The 20,526-nt window shown below is 39.3% G+C and overlaps 1 protein-coding gene across 18 annotated transcripts in view; it reads right to left on the bottom strand.

The window, feature by feature from the left end:
- LOC128696147 (protein lin-10) overlaps positions 1-20,526 on the bottom strand; it is a 921,476-nt gene that overhangs the window by 114,888 nt on the left and 786,062 nt on the right. For all 18 annotated transcript variants that reach the window (XM_053787271.2, XM_053787270.2, XM_053787272.2 and 15 more), the window contains one exon: positions 17,727-18,776. In XM_053787271.2, the coding sequence (XP_053643246.2) occupies positions 17,727-18,776 (1,050 nt within the window). The remainder of the gene's footprint in view (positions 1-17,726; positions 18,777-20,526) is intronic.

Here is a 20,526-nt window from a genome sequence, read left to right as displayed (position 1 = left end):
ATGTAAAAAGAGAGCAAATGAGAGAGTGGGTGAGCTGTTATCAACAAATTTTGTTGAAAATAAGAAAAAGTTTTGGAGTGAGATTAACAAGTTAAGGAAGCCTAGAGAACAAATGGATATGTCAGTTAAAAATAGGAGAGGAGAGTTATTAAATGGAGAGTTAGAGGTATTGGGAAGATGGAGGGAATATTTTGAGGAATTGTTAAATGTTGATGAAGATAGGGAAGCTGTGATTTCGTGTATAGGGCAAGGAGGAATAACATCTTGTAGGAGTGAGGAAGAGCCAGTTGTGAGTGTGGGGGAAGTTCGTGAGGCAGTAGGTAAAATGAAAGGGGGTAAGGCAGCCGGGATTGATGGGATAAAGATAGAAATGTTAAAAGCAGGTGGGGATATAGTTTTGGAGTGGTTGGTGCAATTATTTAATAAATGTATGGAAGAGGGTAAGGTACCTAGGGATTGGCAGAGAGCATGCATAGTTCCTTTGTATAAAGGCAAAGGGGATAAAAGAGAGTGCAAAAATTATAGGGGGATAAGTCTGTTGAGTGTACCTGGTAAAGTGTATGGTAGAGTTATAATTGAAAGAATTAAGAGTAAGACGGAGAATAGGATAGCAGATGAACAAGGAGGCTTTAGGAAAGGTAGGGGGTGTGTGGACCAGGTGTTTACAGTGAAACATATAAGTGAACAGTATTTAGATAAGGCTAAAGAGGTCTTTGTGGCATTTATGGATTTGGAAAAGGCGTATGACAGGGTGGATAGGGGGGCAATGTGGCAGATGTTGCAAGTGTATGGTGTAGGAGGTAGGTTACTGAAAGCAGTGAAGAGTTTTTACGAGGATAGTGAAGCTCAAGTTAGAGTATGTAGAAAAGAGGGAAATTTTTTCCCAGTAAAAGTAGGCCTTAGACAAGGATGTGTGATGTCACCGTGGTTGTTTAATATATTTATAGATGGGGTTGTAAGAGAAGTAAATGCGAGGGTCTTGGCAAGAGGCGTGGAGTTAAAAGATAAAGAATCACACACAGGGTGGGAGTTGTCACAGCTGCTCTTTGCTGATGACACTGTGCTCTTGGGAGATTCTGAAGAGAAGCTGCAGAGATTGGTGGATGAATTTGGTAGGGTGTGCAAAAGAAGAAAATTAAAGGTGAATACAGGAAAGAGTAAGGTTATGAGGATAACAAAAAGATTAGGTGATGAAAGATTGAATATCAGATTGGAGGGAGAGAGTATGGAGGAGGTGAACGTATTCAGATATTTGGGAGTGGACGTGTCAGCGGATGGGTCTATGAAAGATGAGGTGAATCATAGAATTGATGAGGGAAAAAGAGTGAGTGGTGCACTTAGGAGTCTGTGGAGACAGAGAACTTTGTCCTTGGAGGCAAAGAGGGGAATGTATGAGAGTATAGTTTTACCAACGCTCTTATATGGGTGTGAAGCATGGGTGATGAATGTTGCAGCGAGGAGAAGGCTGGAGGCAGTGGAGATGTCATGTCTGAGGGCAATGTGTGGTGTGAATATAATGCAGAGAATTCGTAGTTTGGAAGTTAGGAGGAGGTGCGGGATTACCAAAACTGTTGTCCAGAGGGCTGAGGAAGGGTTGTTGAGGTGGTTCGGACATGTAGAGAGAATGGAGCGAAACAGAATAACTTCAAGAGTGTATCAGTCTGTAGTGGAAGGAAGGCGGGGTAGGGGTCGGCCTAGGAAGGGTTGGAGGGAGGGGGTAAAGGAGGTTTTGTGTGCGAGGGGCTTGGACTTCCAGCAGGCATGCGTGAGCGTGTTTGATAGGAGTGAATGGAGACAAATGGTTTTTAATACTTGACGTGCTGTTGGAGTGTGAGCAAAGTAACATTTATGAAGGGATTCAGGGAAACCGGCAGGCCGGACTTGAGTCCTGGAGATGGGAAGTACAGTGCCTGCACTCTGAAGGAGGGGTGTTAATGTTGCAGTTTAAAAACTGTAGTGTAAAGCACCCTTCTGGCAAGACAGTGATGGAGTGAATGATGGTGAAAGTTTTTCTTTTTCGGGCCACCCTGCCTTGGTGGGAATCGGCCAGTGTGATAATAAAAAAAAAAAAGTACATGAGTGGGAGGGGTTGGATTTGAGTGGGACTTTCACATCAGAGCTTATTTCTTGGGTGGCATTGAAAATTGGGTTGGGCAAATATTTTGTTAGTGGGATGAATTGTAAAGGACCTGCCTAGTATGGGCCAACAGGCCTCCTGCAGTGTTCCTCCTTTCTTATGTTCTTATGACTTTTAGTCAGTCACTGGTTAAGTCTAGTCGAGTCTTGAGATATAGCGAACTACTTAGGGCACTTACACACACACACACTTGTATATATTTGTATTATGTTATTAAATGCTAACAATGTACCAGACGGTACTTAAAAGCCATAAAGATGTGATATGTGCCTTCAGCACAATACTACTGTACACGAGAGAAGTGTAGCAACTTGTATCCTATATTATATTCAACTGATTACTTTAATTTACTTTGATATTATATACCTAGACAACTTTATTGTTATTAATAAACTTATTAAATTTTAATTTCTTTAGTTAGCAGCCTACCAGTTGTAATCCTGAATCACTATTAAATCTTACTTAATTCTAATGGATAATTGGACCAGGATACTGACTACTTGTTACAAAAACCCAGTAACAGGCTGGATGCTAGAAGGGCAGTCCTTTCTAGTATTCACTGGAGATCTCTAAGCTCATTAGAAATCACGTTTTTTGTAACAGGCATGATGAGCATTCATGTCAAGTGGTGTACTCTTTACAGCCCTATGGTAAGGGTGCAGTGAGCTGTCTTTGTGTCAAGTAGAGTACCACTTATAGCCCTATGGTGGGGCCAGCCCTCTGACAAGGGCATGGTGACTCAACTCCTATTGAGCCATTCCTCGAACTCAGGCCACAGCCAAGTGCCAGAATGCCTCAGGAGATTCTGTGGAGGTGTTCAACACACCTCCACAGCATGTTTTTTTTTTTTTTTTTTTTGCCACTCCATCACTGTGTTGCCAGAGGCATGCTTACACTACAGTTATAAAACTGCAACATTAACACCCCTCCTTCAGAGTGTGTGCATCAGTACAAATGATAAACTTGCTCCCTACTACTCTTATTGCTATTATTAAAAATGTAAGGGAAATGATACTTTTTAATTTTTTATTTAAATAAAACTATTAACAGCTTATACTATTTGCAAAAGCATTCTGGTAGTCAATCTCAAAGCAGTGAGACACAGAGACCCTCAGGTCATTGCAACCCTGAACCCTTTCAGTAGATGTCACATAGAACTATGTCACTGAAGCCAGAATCCTTAACAAAGTTCTATGTCATGAGCTCAGCTCACTCAAATAAGCTTTAAGTGTTAAATTTTGGCCTAGGTATGAGAGAATGGGTCTGTGCAGTGAGTGTGCACAGTAAAAAGAAAAATCCTACCCAACATGGTGCATGATGGGAAAATCAAAACTCTGACCATGCATTTGGTTTAAAAGTGAATTTGAGGTATTTTCTAGGACAGTTTTTATGGTTCTATTGGCTATTACTTGGTATCAATTGATAGAATGGAAGATATACTACTGAAAAAGTATGAAATTTGATCGAAAACTTACGGAATTACGCTCCCGCGAAGTTTGCGATCTTGGCGATATATATGCACTGGCGATTTCGCCCAATCTGAGCCCTATTTTTGGCCAATTCCATTGCTCCAGTCAACCAAACTCAAAGCTATTTCTTTAAAACTCCATTTTTTCTATCAACTGAGTACAAGAAACCGACCATTTACTGATTTCAACTGCCCAATAATGTACTCATTAACCCTTTCAGGGCCCAAACCGTAGATCTACACCAAAATTCTAGCGCTGTCAAATTTAGTGCGAAATGGCTGGTAGGCCTACATGTGAGAGAATGGGTCTGCATGGTGTGTGTGCGCCGTAAACAAAAATTCTAAGCGCCCGCACAGCATTGTGGGAACACCGGTTCAGTTACCTTTGTTCACCATGCCTCGTCGCAAGGCAGCTCTCACTCCAAGGAAAATTGGGACTCTCCTCTTCCTATCTGATAGTTCTGACTCTGATGGAAGTGGAAATGAAGATGGATTCTTTGGCTTTGATCAGTTAGTGACCGACAGGAATGACCAGGATATCGATAACAGTGCAGAAAACCCCGACGATCCTCAACCTTCTACCTCTGGTGTGGGCACTCCTCAGTCACGGTCAGTTGTACCTCATCGCAAGAGAAAACTATTATTTTTGCGTGGCCAGGCCTCTGACTTCAGTAATGATGATGATAGTGACGTGGATTGTGATTTTATTGCTCTTGACGATCATTCGAGTAGTGATAGTGAGGAAACATATTCACCAGTGAAGCGTCGGTATATACGCTGCCACATGCGCTCGGGTAGTGTTCCCTATGCAGTGCCCAGGGAAGGGAGTACATCCCGGAGTACATCCCATGGCCCTACACCAGGAATAGACAGTGAAAGTGAGGATGATGTCGCTACACTTGGCATGGATAGACCACAGGCATCAGTAGGTGGTGGTAGTGGTGATGGTAGTGCCACGGCCATGTGTGACTCACCAGCCAAGGCTGGGACCCACGCTGTTGAATCCTCAGTTCAAGGGCAAAGCGGAGCGTCAGCCACCAGCCCACCACAACCACAACTACCCGCACAACCAGCCTATGATGTCCAGTATCCACCAGCAAACCGTATCTGGGATTGGCAGCAAAATCCCAATTTTGTTCCCAAGCCCCACCACTTTGATGACTCTCAAAATGGAATTCTACCTACTTGTCCCCTTGGAACCACAGCCAATGAACTGGAATTCTTTGAACTATTCTTTGACCAGCCCTTGATGGAAACTATTGTCAGGGAAAGTAATAAGTATTTTGAGTACACCATGGCAAATACAATCATATCACCACAGTCAAGACTACACCGGTGGAAAGAGGCGACTGTTGCAGAAATGTACGTATTTGCTTTTTGCAACAATAATGCTTATGCCTCATGTCTATAAGCATAATATAAAAGCATACTGGTCCACAGATCAGCTAATTTCTACCCCGGTCTTCAGTGAAATCATCCCAGGTTTATCTTACTGTTACTTATGTTGCACTTCTCTGACAAAACCAGGCCTGACAGAAGTGACAGGTTATACAAGATTAGAAATGTTTTTATGTATTTGAAACAAAAGTTCAACATGTACTTTTATCTATTCAAGAATCTTGTAACTGACGAGTCTTTGATTTTGTTCAAAGGTAGACTGTCGTTCAAGCAGTATATACCGAGCAAGAGGAAACGCTTTGGTATAAAACTGTTTGTACTCTGTGACTGAGACAGTGGCCTGGTATTGGATATTGTTGTATACATGGGATGTAAAACATTGAAAGATACCAGGATGTTATTGGGTATCTCAGGTGATGTAGTGAGAAGCATGATGGCACCTTATCTTGGTAAGGGGCATACATTATATACCGATTACTGGTACACAAGCCCTTTACTCAGTGATTTCTTGCGAGTGAACAAGACAGATGTGTGTGGCACAGTGCGTTCTAATCATAAATATACATGTAAGCCCAGGTTCAACGCAGGTGCTCGTGGTGATGAGGTGCAGGTGTTTACTGCCAATGACATCATGGCATTACGGTGGCATGACAAACGAGATGTCACATCGTTGACAACCATTCACCGTGACGAAATGCAAGACAGTGGCAAAGTTGATAGAATGACTAATGAACATATTTGAAAACCAGTGACAGTGATTGATTATATGCAAAACATGTGCTTGGTTGACAAATGTGACATGCAGATTGGCTTTGTTGATTGTGTTCGTAAGAGTTACAAGTGGTACATGAAACTTTTCTTCCATCTCATGGACATTTCAATGCTCAATGCATATAATATGTACCAAATGAAGACTGGCAACAGACCACCGTATGATGAATTTTATTTGTCTGTTGTCAGACAACTCATAATGAAGTACCAGGTAACAACACCTGCTATACAACAAGGTCCTCGAGCTCCTCAGAATATACCCAAGCATTTGAGGAGGGAAGGTGATCATTTCATAATACAGCTTCCTTCAACTAAGAAGAAATTTGCTCAGAAGAGATGCATTGTCTGTGCACAAACAAAAGGATGGCAATAAAGACGCAAAGATACTCGGTTTATGTGCGAGGAATGTAAGGTACCTCTGTGCATGGTGCCTTCTTTCAAGGAGTTCCACAAGCTCCAGCAGTTCTAAAAACATGTCCAGTGATTATAAATATGTAAATATATGATAGAACATTAGTATTATACAAGATTTGTGCATGTTTATTGTAATAAACAAAAGTGGTAAACAATAATATAATAACAACTTTAGTGCAGTTATTGTGTTCAACACAGTGAGTTTTATATATATACATTATATACAGTATTGGTCTCTCAGGCCCCAAATGTTAGTAGAAAAAGGTAAAAATTAGAAAAGAAAAGAAAAAACTACAAAAAACGTAAAATAAAGTAATGCGCGTATGTGGAAATTGTCGAAATTGCCGCCACCCGGTCATTTTGGGTCAACTTCTCGGCACTATCTCGGTAAGTACTGATCAGAAAATTTTTTTTTGTTTTATTACCTTCACAAAAATATACTCTTTAATTCTGTAAGAATTTTTTTTTTTTTTTTTTTCAAAATTTCTTGGACACTGGGGCACCACTTCAGATTATGGCCTTGGACCCTGAAAGGGTTAAACAATAAAGTGGTCAGAAATTGGCAATTTGGCCAATTTCACGCAAATTAGAAAAGATGCCAAATTCAAAATAGGGTCCAGAGTAAACAATGCAGACATTCTTGGCACTAAAATAATATATCCTCTGTTCATTAGTCATGTCTCCAGGCATAAATAATATCAGTGCACTAGTGAAAGAATATTAGACTCCCCAGCTGATGTGTATTGGATGTGTGGTGTGATTTGCTTATTCTTGAAAACTGGTAAAAATTTAACATTTCTGCTACTTTGAGCTCAATTTCAAGGTTGTTTGCATCATGAAACTAATCAAAATCATCTCTATTTCTGTAATATGTTTTCCATTCTATCAAATGAGACCAAGAAAACGAGAATACAACCATAAATACTACAGGAAAATACACCTCAAAGTCGGCGTTTTAATCCAAAAACATGGTCGGAGTTTTTTTCTCTCATTATGCACTGCATGCCGCAAGATTTTTTTATACAGTGCACACTGACCACACAGACCCATTCTTTCACATGTGGGCCTACCAGCTTTCTCCTGCTTGATTTGAAGCCGCCACAATTATTGTGTATATATACGTCCGAAACACTGGCTCGTAAGATGTATATATATACGGCCGAAACAGTCAAAGGATTAAATGACGGTCTACTGTACTTCGATATTTCGCTAATATCAAATCTATGGCTTATTTATCTATCAAAATTCATCTAATATGACATAATAAACAATATCAATAACAGAGAAACCTGATATATACTCTAGAAAAAATGAAATATGTCAATTATGTATGTGACTATGTAGTGGTACCTATGGCAGATGAGAGTTTGTTCGGAGACAGGACAAAATACTCCTTCAATATTTCGCTACTATCAACTCTACTGCTTATATATCTGTCGAAATTCATCTAATATGACATAATAAACAATATAAACAACATAGAAACCTGATATATACAGTGGAACCTCAGCTTACGAATTTAATCCATTCCATGACCTTGTTCGTATCCAGATTTGTTCATATGCTGAGTCAATTTTCCTCATTTAAATTAATTGAAATGCAATTAATTCATTCCAGCCTCTCAGGAGGCATGTCAAAATAATGCTAATATCAACTCTATGGCTTAGTTATCTACCACAATTCATCTAGTATGACATAATAAACAATATTAATAACATAGAAACATGATATATACTCTAGAATGAATAAAATAGGCCATAATATGGCAAGTGATGGCGATGCCAGCAGCGGCAGAAAGCATCCGCCATTTACTCTCCCACTCCAGTATCTTCCCAGTCCATAACCCCACACCTAGCTTTTGTTCATCTATGATTAGTGGTAAGGTTGTCACAATAGTAACCACAGGTGTGGTCAAGACAGATGTATATATAGGTGAAGACATGATCACTGTGGCCACAGTGGTGGTGGTGGTGGCGGCCAGCTGCCTCACTCTATGCTGTTGCCTTCTTCGTTTCTCTAGCTTTTCTCATAGTGATACCAACAAATCGAGAGATTACTGATTGAAGTGAAGACTGCCCCCTCAAACCCCAAGCACAGCCCCGCTGCCAGAAAACTACCTACTCCAAGTTCTTAACAAATATAGCTTCTCCATCATACCACAGCAACTCCTGTACATACTACTGTGAGATCTAATCATAGAAGAAGCAACACCAAGAACAGCAAGGTAGCACCTAGAAATCGACTATTCCACAAGACGACCCATCAGGATGCCAGTGCCCTATCCACCCCCACCACCACACAGAGCAACACATCAACAACAACAAACATGGCCGACTCACCCTCACCCACCAACCAAGGTGCCTCATCAACACCACCAACCATGACCGACTCCCTCTCTACCTTTACTGCCACCCTAATGGCAGATAATATGAATCTTCATACTGAAAATATGAATCTTTGCACAACAATTACAAACCATGAATCTAAGTTAGCCCACCTTGAAAACAAGATCAACAGCCTTGAACAACAGCTAACATCAGCTGGAATGACTGATTTTGGCAAGACCCTCCAAGCAGTCATAGCCAGCCATATAGATCAAATAACATCCCTAAATACAAAGGTTGAAGATGTAGTTAAAGACTGGAAGATCAACATGGATACCCAATTGAATAAATATCTTGCTTACCAAGATGATAAAACAGAGCAAGACAAGCTTTCTGATGTAGTAGTAATTAACAGTCCACTCTTTCCTAGTGAATTAAACCATAACAACTGCAAAGACACAACTCTAAAGATCATATACGACCACCTACAAGTTAATGTGCCAGTGTCGGAAATAAAAGAATCATGGTTACTAGGGAACCAAGGTAGAAAACAAAGTGTTATGCTTAGATTTCACACACAAGACAGAAAAAAAGATCCAATAAGTTCATCAATCCAAGCAAAAAAAGATATACATATACATGTACATAAATGAGTGTCTAACAAGAAAACGTCAGAATCTCCAGTACAGAGTAAGAAAACTAAAGTGTGAGAATAATGATAAAATTCACCAGTGTTTCGTACGTGATGGACAAATTCTAGTAAGGAAAACAAATGTAGGCCGTGTGTACTATATTACAAATGAAAATGAACTAGCGAACTTCCTTCGAGACGCAAACCTTACAGAGTCTGACTAACATTAGTGACCAAATCTTTATACTACGTTATTGTATGTTACTACTCTGTTATTGAACTAATCCCTGTACTATCACTTCCAGGATGGTGTTTAATACCACACTGTCTCATGTTTGTCTCAAATTGTGAAATCTTTCCAGATTTCCCATTTAGGTTGGTAGACAGCAACCGCCCAGGGAGGTACTACCGTCCTGCCAAGTGAGTGTAAAACGAAAGCCTGTAATTGTTTTACATGATGGTAGGATTGCTGGTGTCCTTTTTTCTGTCTCATGAACATGCAAGATTTCAGGTACGTCTTGCTACTTCTACTTACACTTAGGTCACACTACACATACATGTACAAGCACATATATACACACCCCTCTGGGTTTTCTTCTATTTTCTTTCTAGTTCTTATTCTTGTTTATTTCCTCTTATCTCCATGGGGAAGTGGAACAGAATTCTTCCTCCGTAAGCCATGCGTGTTGTAAGAGGCAACTAAAATGCCGGGAGCAAGGGGCTAGTAACCTCTTCTCCTGTATATATTACTAAATGTAAAAGGAGAAACTTTCGTTTTTCCTTTTGGGCCACCCCGCCTCGGTGGGATACGGCCGGTGTGTTGAAAGAAAAAGAAGAATTATTATTTTTTTTTTTTTTATTATCACACTGGCCGATTCCCACCAAGGCAGGGTGGCCCGAAAAAGAAAAACTTTCACCATCATTCACTCCATCACTGTCTTGCCAGAAGGGTGCTTTACACTAGTTTTTAAACTGCAACATTAACACCCCTCCTTCAGAGTGCAGGCACTGTACTTCCCATCTCCAGGAATCAAGTCCGGCCTGCCGGTTTCCCTGAACCCCTTCATAAATGTTACTTTGCTCACACTCCAACAGCACGTCAAGTATTAAAAACCATTTGTCTCCATTCACTCCTATCAAACACGCTCATGCATACCTGCTGGAAGTCCAAGCCCCTCGCGCACAAAACCTCCTTTACCCCCTCTCTCCAACCTTTCCTAGGCCGACCCCTACCCCGCCTTCCTTCCACTACAGACTGATACACTCTTGAAGTCATTCTGTTTCGCTCCATTCTCTCTACATGTCCGAACCACCTCAACAACCCTTCCTCAGCCCTCTGGACAACAGTTTTGGTAATCCCGCACCTCCTCCTAACTTCCAAACTACGAATTCTCTGCATTATATTCACACCACACATTGCCCTCAGACATGACATCTCCACTGCCTCCAGCCTTCTCCTCGCTGCAACATTCATCACCCATGCTTCACACCCATATAAGAGCGTTGGTAAAACTATACTCTCATACATTCCCCTCTTTGCCTCCAAGGACAAAGTTCTTTGTCTCCACAGACTCCTAAGTGCACCACTCACTCTTTTTCCCTCATCAATTCTATGATTCACCTCATCTTTCATAGACCCATCCGCTGACACGTCCACTCCCAAATATCTGAATACATTCACCTCCTCCATACTCTCTCCCTCCAATCTGATATTCAATCTTTCATCACCTAATCTTTTTGTTATCCTCATAACCTTACTCTTTCCTGTATTCACCTTTAATTTTCTTCTTTTGCACACCCTACCAAATTCATCCACCAATCTCTGCAACTTCTCTTCAGAATCTCCCAAGAGCACAGTGTCATCAGCAAAGAGCAGCTGTGACAACTCCCACTTTGTGTGTGATTCTTTATCTTTTAACTCCATGCCTCTTGTCAAGACCCTCGCATTTACTTCTCTTACAACCCCATCTATAAATATATTAAACAACCACGGTGACATCACACATCCTTGTCTAAGGCCTACTTTTACTGGGAAATAATTTCCCTCTTTCCTACATACTCTAACTTGAGCCTCACTATCCTCGTAAAAACTCTTCACTGCTTTCAGTAACCTACCTCCTACACCATACACTTGCAACATCTGCCACATTGCCCCCCTATCCACCCTGTCATACGCCTTTTCCAAATCCATAAATGCCACAAAGACCTCTTTAGCCTTATCTAAATACTGTTCACTTATATGTTTCACTGTAAACACCTGGTCCACACACCCCCTACCTTTCCTAAAGCCTCCTTGTTCATCTGCTATCCTATTCTCCGTCTTACTCTTAATTCTTTCAATAATAACTCTACCATACACTTTACCAGGTATACTCAGCAGACTTATCCCCCTATAATTTTTGCACTCTCTTTTATCCCCTTTGCCTTTATACAAAGGAACTATGCATGCTCTCTGCCAATCCCTAGGTACCTTACCCTCTTCCATACATTTATTAAATAATTGCACCAACCACTCCAAAACTATATCCCCACCTGCTTTTAACATTTCTATCTTTATCCCATCAATCCCAGCTGCCTTACCCCCTTTCATTTTACCTACTGCCTCACGAACTTCCCCCACACTCACAACTGGCTCTTCCTCACTCCTACAAGATGTTATTCCTCCTTGCCCTATACACGAAATCACAGCTTCCCTATCTTCATCAACATTTAACAATTCCTCAAAATATTCCCTCCATCTTCCCAATACCTCTAACTCTCCATTTAATAACTCTCCTCTCCTATTTTTAACTGACAAATCCATTTGTTCTCTAGGCTTCCTTAACTTGTTAATCTCACTCCAAAACTTTTTCTTATTTTCAACAAAATTTGTTGATAACATCTCACCCACTCTCTCATTTGCTCTCTTTTTACATTGCTTCACCACTCTCTTAACCTCTCTCTTTTTCTCCATATACTCTTCCCTCCTTGCATCACTTCTACTTTGTAAAAACTTCTCATATGCTAACTTTTTCTCCCTTACTACTCTCTTTACATCATCATTCCACCAATCGCTCCTCTTCCCTCCCGCACCCACTTTCCTGTAACCACAAACTTCTGCTGAACACTCTAACACTACATTTTTAAACCTACCCCATACCTCTTCGACCCCATTGCCTATGCTCTCATTAGCCCATCTATCCTCCAATAGCTGTTTATATCTTACCCTAACTGCCTCCTCTTTTAGTTTATAAACCTTCACCTCTCTCTTCCCTGATGCTTCTATTCTCCTTGTATCCCATCTACCTTTTACTCTCAGTGTAGCTACAACTAGAAAGTGATCTGATATATCTGTGGCCCCTCTATAAACATGTACCTCCTGAAGTCTACTCAACAGTCTTTTATCTACCAATACATAATCCAACAAACTACTGTCATTTCGCCCTACATCATATCTTGTATACTTATTTATCCTCTTTTTCTTAAAATATGTATTACCTATAACTAAACCCCTTTCTATACAAAGTTCAATCAAAGGGCTCCCATTATCATTTACACCTGGCACCCCAAACTTACCTACCACACCCTCTCTAAAAGTTTCTCCTACTTTAGCATTCAGGTCCCCTACCACAATTACTCTCTCACTTGGTTCAAAGGCTCCTATACATTCACTTAACATCTCCCAAAATCTCTCTCTCTTCTCTGCATTCCTCTCTTCTCCAGGTGCATACACGCTTATTATGACCCACTTCTCGCATCCAACCTTTACTTTAATCCACATAATTCTTGAATTTACACATTCATATTCTCTTTTCTCCTTCCATAACTGATCATTTAACATTACTGCTACCCCTTCCTTTGCTCTAACTCTCTTAGATACTCCAAATTTAATCCCATTTATTTCCCCCCACTGAAACTCTCCTACCCCCTTCAGCTTTGTTTCGCTTAGGGCCAGGACATCCAACTTCTTTTCATTCATAACATCAGCAATCATCTGTTTCTTGTCATCCGCACTACATCCACGCACATTTAAGCATCCCAGTTTTATAAAGTTTTTCTTCTTCTCTTTTTTAGTAAGTGTCTACAGGAGAAGGGGTTACTAGCCCATTGCTCCCGGCATTTTAGTCGCCTCATACGACACGCATGGCTTACGGAGGAAAGATTCTTTTCCACTTCCCCATGGACAATAGAAGAAATAAAGAAGAACAAGAGCTATTTAAAAAAAGGAGAAAAACCTAGATGTATGTATATATATATATGCATGTGCATGTCTGTGAAGTGTGACCAAAGTGTAAGTAGGAGTAGCAAGATATCCCTGTTATCTAGCGTGTTTATGAGACAGAAAAAGAAACCAGCAATCCTACCATCATGCAAAACAGTTACAGGTTTCTGTTTCACAGTCATCTGGCAGGACGGTAGTACTTCCCTGGGTGGTTGCTGTCTACCAACCTACTACCTACATTAATATCCGTATCACCAATTCCTTGTACCATCTTTTACTAGCTAGTACCAACTACCTCATATACTATTTCTTTTTGTACTCTTAATTGCTCAAAGTTTATACCATAAGGCAAATCTTACTCCCAGATTATTTTTATATCAGAGTTACTATCTATCCATTTAATTTTGTTTAACAACTATACTTATTTTTAGTCCCTTTATATATTTTTATATATATTTTTTTTTGTTATTTTTTTTCACAATATTCTCCTGAAATAGTTCTCTACATACCTATACCTTGTACTGCCCTTTACTCAGTTTTTACTATGCTCTTAATTTTAATATCAATTAACCCTTTGAGGGTTTCGGACGTACTAGTACGGCTTACGACCCAGGGTTTTTGACGTACTAGTACGCCTAAATTCTAGCGCCCTCAAATCTAGTGAGAGAAAGCTGGTAGGCCTCCATATGAAAGAATGGGTCTATGTGGTCAGTGTGCACGGTATAAAAAAAAATCCTGCAGCACACAGTGCATGAGAAAAAAAAAACTTTGACCGTTTTTTTTGGAATAAAACAGCGACTTTGCACTGTATTTTCGTATGGTATTTATTGTTGTATTCTAGTTTTCTTGGTCTCATTTCATAGAATGGAAGGCATATCATAGAAATTGAGATGATTTTGACTGGTTTTACAATGAAAAGTACCTTGAAATTGAGCTCAAAGTAGCAGAAATGTTCGATTTTTACCAAAGTTCAAAAGTAAACAAATCATGCCAAGCGTCCAATGCACATCAACTGGTGAGTCTAATATTCTTTTGCAAGTGCGCCAATATGATTCATACCATTTTTTACACTAATGCAGTAGTCTGCATAACAGTAAATCTTCTATTTTTTTGTGAGAATAAAAATTCAAAGTGGAAAGCAAAAGAATGTAAGAGGGGCCTTGAGACGTGACTAATGAACAGAGGAAATGTCATTTTAGTGCCAGGAATGTATTTCTTGTTTGTTCTGGACCCTATTCGGAAATTGGCATCTTTTTAAATTTGTGTGAAATTGGCAAAATTGCTAAATTCTGACCACTGTACTGGATAGTTGAAATTGGTAAATGGGTGGTTTCTTGCACTCATTCAATAGAAAAAACGGAGTTCTAGCGAAATATTCATGATTTTTGTCGACTTGTACAGTGGAACTGGCCGAAAATGGGGCTCAAAGTGGGCAAAATCGCCGATCCGTAAACATCGCCGAGACCGCTAACTTCACGAGAGCATAATTCCGTAAGTTTTCCATCAAATTTCATATTTTTGGTGTCATTATGATCGGGAAAAGATTCTCTATTTTTTCATAAGAAAAAATTATTTTTTTTTTTTAAATTTGGCCGACCCTGAGAACGAGTCTCGGAGAGGGCCTGTCGACCCTCAAAGGGTAAAAGGGCAAATTCAGGTGCTAGAATATTTTTTCCCCTTATTCATATAGTCACATTGTTGAAATAATTAAGGTGCAAACTAAGGTGCTACAGTATCTTACTTTCTTCATTTGTTTTTATAATCACTAGCTCAGGCACTACAGTATTTTACTTTTTCATTTATTATTATATATAATCACTAGCTCCTTTATTTTAGCCTTAAATATCTACCATAGTTCATATACTCACATTTGTTAAAATAATTAAGGAGCTAGTTCAGGTGCTGAAGTGTATAATTTCATTGTTTTTCCTATAATTTTTCCTAGTTTTAAAATGTTTACATAGTTTTATTCCTAAGTCTAGTTATAGATTCACTATAATTCTTTGATTACAAGCATTGTTCTTATACCAACCTCCCATTTGTAACAATCCATTAGCCAGTAAGATAAAGTAGATAAATATCATAATTCTTAATAACATAATATCTTATTAAAAAATCTAAAAAATTTTTAAGAGAGGAGACAGATAAGCAGCATTAAACTACAGACCATTGTCACTGATATGTACAGTATACTAAGTCATGGAGAAGCTTATCAGAAGAGTGGTGGAGAATCTAGAAAGGAATGGGATCATACACGACAACCAGCACAGCCTCAGGGATGGAAAATCCTGTGTCACAAACCTACTGGAGTTCTATGACAAGATAACATAAGAAATACAGGTAAGTGAGATAGAGAGACAGAGATGGGCAGATTGCATTTTCTTGGACTGTAAGAAGATTTTTGAAATAGTACCAAACAAAAGACTAGTACAAAAGCTTGAGGAGCAGGCAGAAATAACAGGAGAAGCACTGCAATGGATCAGAGAATACCTGACAGGAAGGAAATAATGAGTGACAGTACGTGACAAGGTGTTGGAGTGTGCGCGTGTGTCAAGCGGGTTTCTACACGGGTCAGTCCTAGGGATGGTGTTGTTTCTTGTATAGGTTAATGACATGACTGAAGGGATAGGCTCAGAGGTGTCCCTGTTTGCAGACATGAAACTAATGGGGAGAATACAGGTAGAGTAGGATCAGGTAAGTTTACAAGGGGATTTGGACACGCTGTAAGCCTGGTCCAACAAATGGCTGCTGGAGTTTAACCCAACAAGTGCAAAGTCACAAAGCTTGGAGAAGGACAAAGAAGACTGCTGACAAAGTACAGGCTAAGGATATCTGCAAACCTCACTCAAGAAAAAGGATCCTGGGTTGAGTCTCATACTGAGCACATCCTCTAGACTCATACTGAGCACATCCTCTGAGTTGCACATCAATCAAATAACTGCTGCAGCATATGGGTACCTGGTAAACCTAAGAATAGCATTTCAAAAGCTGAGTATATAGCAGTGCAATAGTTTGCAACAAGACTAGTCCTAGAGCTAAGGGGTATGTCCTATGAGGAGAGGTTAAGGGAACTCAATCTGATGATACTGGAGGGTAGGAGGGACAGGGAGGACATGATAATGACATACAAAATACAGAGAGAAACTGACAAGGTGAACAGGAACATTATGTTTCAGAGATGAGACACAGGAACATGGGGATACAACTGGATGGTGAAAACTCCGATGAGTGATAGGGATGTTAGGAAGTATTTCTTCAGCCTCAGAGTTGTCAGGAAGTGGAACAAACTGGAGAGTGTAGTAGTGGAGGCAGGATCTATACATAGCTTTAAAAAGAGGTATAACGAGGCAGGGAAAGTGGCGGGGGCCAGGAGCTGTGAATCGACCCCTGCAACTTCATGTAGGTGAGTACATATAGGTAAGTAAACACAGACAAAACTAACACACAAAAAACAAACATACATACACACACACACTCACTTTAACTACAGTATTTCATCCCTGTTCTATCAAGAAAATAAGGAAATTCCATGCAAACTCATATATCTAAATGCTTGCATTCATTCTTCCACCTCCCTACTTGTAGTGTTATTTTAAGCAAGGTAAAGTGGTACCCCGAGTTTCGTACACCTCCCAACTCTAACAATTATGTAAGTGTATTATTGTAAGTACTTTTGTAAGTGTATTTTTGGGGGTCTGAAACGGACTAATCTAATTTACCTAATTCCTTTTGGGAACAAATTCATTCGGTAACAGCACTCAAACATCCTTCTGGAACCAATTATGGCCGAAACTCAGGGCACCACTGTAATTACCTACCAGTTATAACATATAACATGAATTACCTCAACCTGATAACTAAAGAATGACTGACATATGAATTAAAGTACATATTCATAGATTCTTGAGCAGTCTGCTATACCAGCACAGTACTGTAACTTAAACACCTTGCTTATACTTCACTGTACTGTGAGCATAGCACTAAATATATCCTACCTTTTATTTCACAAAATGCTGATAAATGTTTGTAAATTGTTAAAATGCAAACAATTTATAAAAACACCAAAAATATCTTAAAAAATTGTGCCTATGACTTGTTGGCCACTCAGCCATTGACAGCTTTTTCTATCAGTCATATATAATGACCTTTGGTTTAGTATGCAAATTTTCAACTTTAAAGATAAAAATGGCATATTTATTAAATAAAAATATTTAAGCATTTGTTAAAAAATACTGAATAAAGGAGCTAACATTTTTTTAGACAAAATTATTTGTGTAATTGACAATCTTCAAGCAGCATTTCACTGATATTTTATAATTTCTTATCATGTAATACGAATTATGTATAATCCAGTCAGGTGAATAAGACCAGAAGCGACCCACCTTTAGATGAGAAACAGCCTCCATAACCATATCCTTCTTGGGCCGCTTACATGTAGGTGTCTTGTGGGCAGGAGCTTTACCTGACTCCTCGGCAACATCGACGGACCCCACCAGACGAAGGTGGAAGACAGTGCCAGCAGGCCCGAGCCCTGGCCCCCCACCCTCCTCAGACACCCAGTCCAAGTTCCCTCCACTGCCATCATCCTCCAGCTCTTCTCTATTCTCCTGTGTGGCTCCACTTGCTCCTGGGATAACTGTAAGTACCTCAATGCACTGGTCTTCACTGTCAAGGCTAATATTTTTGCCTTCCTCACCATCATCATCATCATCATCATTATCATCATCATCATCATCATCATCATCATCTTCATCACCTTCATCTTCATCCACATTTTCTGCTCTAATAACTTTTTGCTGTTCCTCTCTTTCCTCTTCATCATCGTCATCATCTTCCTCTTCAACTTCATCCTCCTCTTCCTCTTCTTCATAATCATTTTCATCCCCATCCACATTTAACTGTTCTTCATTTGATCCTGTGACTGTTATTATGTTGTCTTGAGTTACAATTGGTTCCTCCAATACACCAGGGGGTAATGGTGAGATAATAGGAACACTAGAATGCACCAGATTTACATCACCAATATAAGGGCAGGCAGGAACACCTTGGCTCATTCTATGTAATTGTTTCCATGAAGTATTAAGTGCAGGTTGGCTATCAGGAGGAGTGTGAGAGCACCCATGACCACGTCGTGGTGAGTGAACAACTCGAGGTGAGATGACAATACATTCGTGAGCCACTGGAGAAGCAAGGGACCTGGATGCTTTCAGTCCTTTGGGAGAATTCAAGTTCCTCGGGGAATTCTGAACTCTGGGTGAAAACTCTCTGGGAGAACTAAAGCCACTGGGTGAATCTATCTCCCTTGGTGTATGCAGAGAAATTGGAGAGTGATGGGAAAGAAGTGAATGATTGGGGCTTGGGGAGCGTGGGGGCCCTAGGGAGGGCTCTGGGTCGTTACATTCCGCCAGCACTTCCTTATCATCATCTGCATCCTGACAGGGATATGTTGTTTTGGTTGGTTCTCTAGCTACTGTAAACACTCTCTAGGTAGCGAGAATCATTATTAAGTAACAACAGTTGAGGTAACTTTAGGGGGTAAAGTAATTCTTAACATGTTTGGAAACAGCGTCATAAGAACAAATTGTATATAACTTGCAGGAGGAAAAATCAAATTTATAAAGAGTTATTACTGCGTCTACTGCTGAGGAGGGGTTAACTGGGGACTTGGTACAGCTCTCTTCCAACACAATGGGACAGGTGAAAATCATAGTTTTATAAACAAGGCAAAAACAAAATAAATAACCCAAAACATAAACAAGATGCGGACCTTAATAATCAATTGATAATGTTATGGTAAAGCCTCAGGCTTATTGATTAAAATGGCTTTATAAGAATCAGCCAAAATAAAAAAACAAGGTATGAAAGGGAGGTCAAACTGCCCTCTTTCAAAAAGCTAGTTACTGATACACGTTGCAGCAAATGACACACATGCAGCGACGTTAGCCAGCACGGAACCAAGGACTTTGGGAATGACATAACAATTATAACTATCAAAACTGTAGTCTTTGATGATAATGACAATACAATAAAATTATTCAAGAATAATAACCAACCAAAACAGACATTAACACTGCCTGGGAAGCAGAATAAATAAGAAAAACACTGGCATAGTTTCTGTCTATGTCCACTGTGTTACCCATCTTATAAAACTCTTACTTAAATAATTTGTCTTGTAACCATGGATATCATTTATTCAATCAAATCTAATAACTGATCTTGTATTAGCTATCCACAACATGTTATGACTGTCACCAGCGATACATGCGAAAGTGTCCCCAAGATCAGACCAGTTCATGCTCTCATACAGCATAAATAACTCCCTCAGAAAAGTTAATAAATGAAGAATACTTAATACATTTGAAACCAGTGAACTACCGTACCCCCCAAATCATAAGAATAAATATTATAAAAGCAATGGAAGATGAATAAAAGCTATTGCAGCAGTTATGATCATCCTCATTGTTACCAACTTTCCTTCAAATTCATGAGTAATTAATCTTCCATTTGTTACTGTGCAAAAAGCAACTAGAGGCTTGACAGTGTGATGCTAGACACATTAGTTTCCAATAAGAAATATATATATATATATATATATATATATATATATATATATATATATTTATTATTATTATCACACTGGCCGATTCCCATATATATATACGTATATATATATATATATATATATATATATATATATATATATATATATATATATATATATATATATATATATATATATATATATATATATATAAGCTCTCTGGGTACAACTTATATATATATACATATATCATGGTATACCATATTCTATCTATGACCAGTCTTAAACTCTAGATTAATCAGGGTGGGTTATAATTATATGAAAAGAATTGAATAAAATAAAATACCCCAAATAATCTTGAATAAAGTTAAATAGGTCATAAATAGCCAAGGCATCAGTTCCTCAATCATGTGATAAGTTTATACATTAGTAAGAGTCTCACCTAACCTGGCTAAGTAACAAAAAAAAGGTCATGCAAAACTGTAACAACAACGGCAGATGAGATGAGCCTCAAGTCTGATTTTCTAAGAGGAAAGCTATGACAAGAGTTTCACTGTGGATACACTTGAGTGTTGAAGGTATGAGCAAAAGATAAACTCATCACATGATACACTTTAGGGAGACACCTTGACATGGAATCT

This window comes from Cherax quadricarinatus, chromosome 48 (assembly GCF_038502225.1).
Source record: "Cherax quadricarinatus isolate ZL_2023a chromosome 48, ASM3850222v1, whole genome shotgun sequence".
Taxonomy (NCBI): Eukaryota; Metazoa; Arthropoda; class Malacostraca; order Decapoda; family Parastacidae; genus Cherax; species Cherax quadricarinatus.
This window is presented reverse-complemented; position numbering and strand designations above follow the sequence as displayed.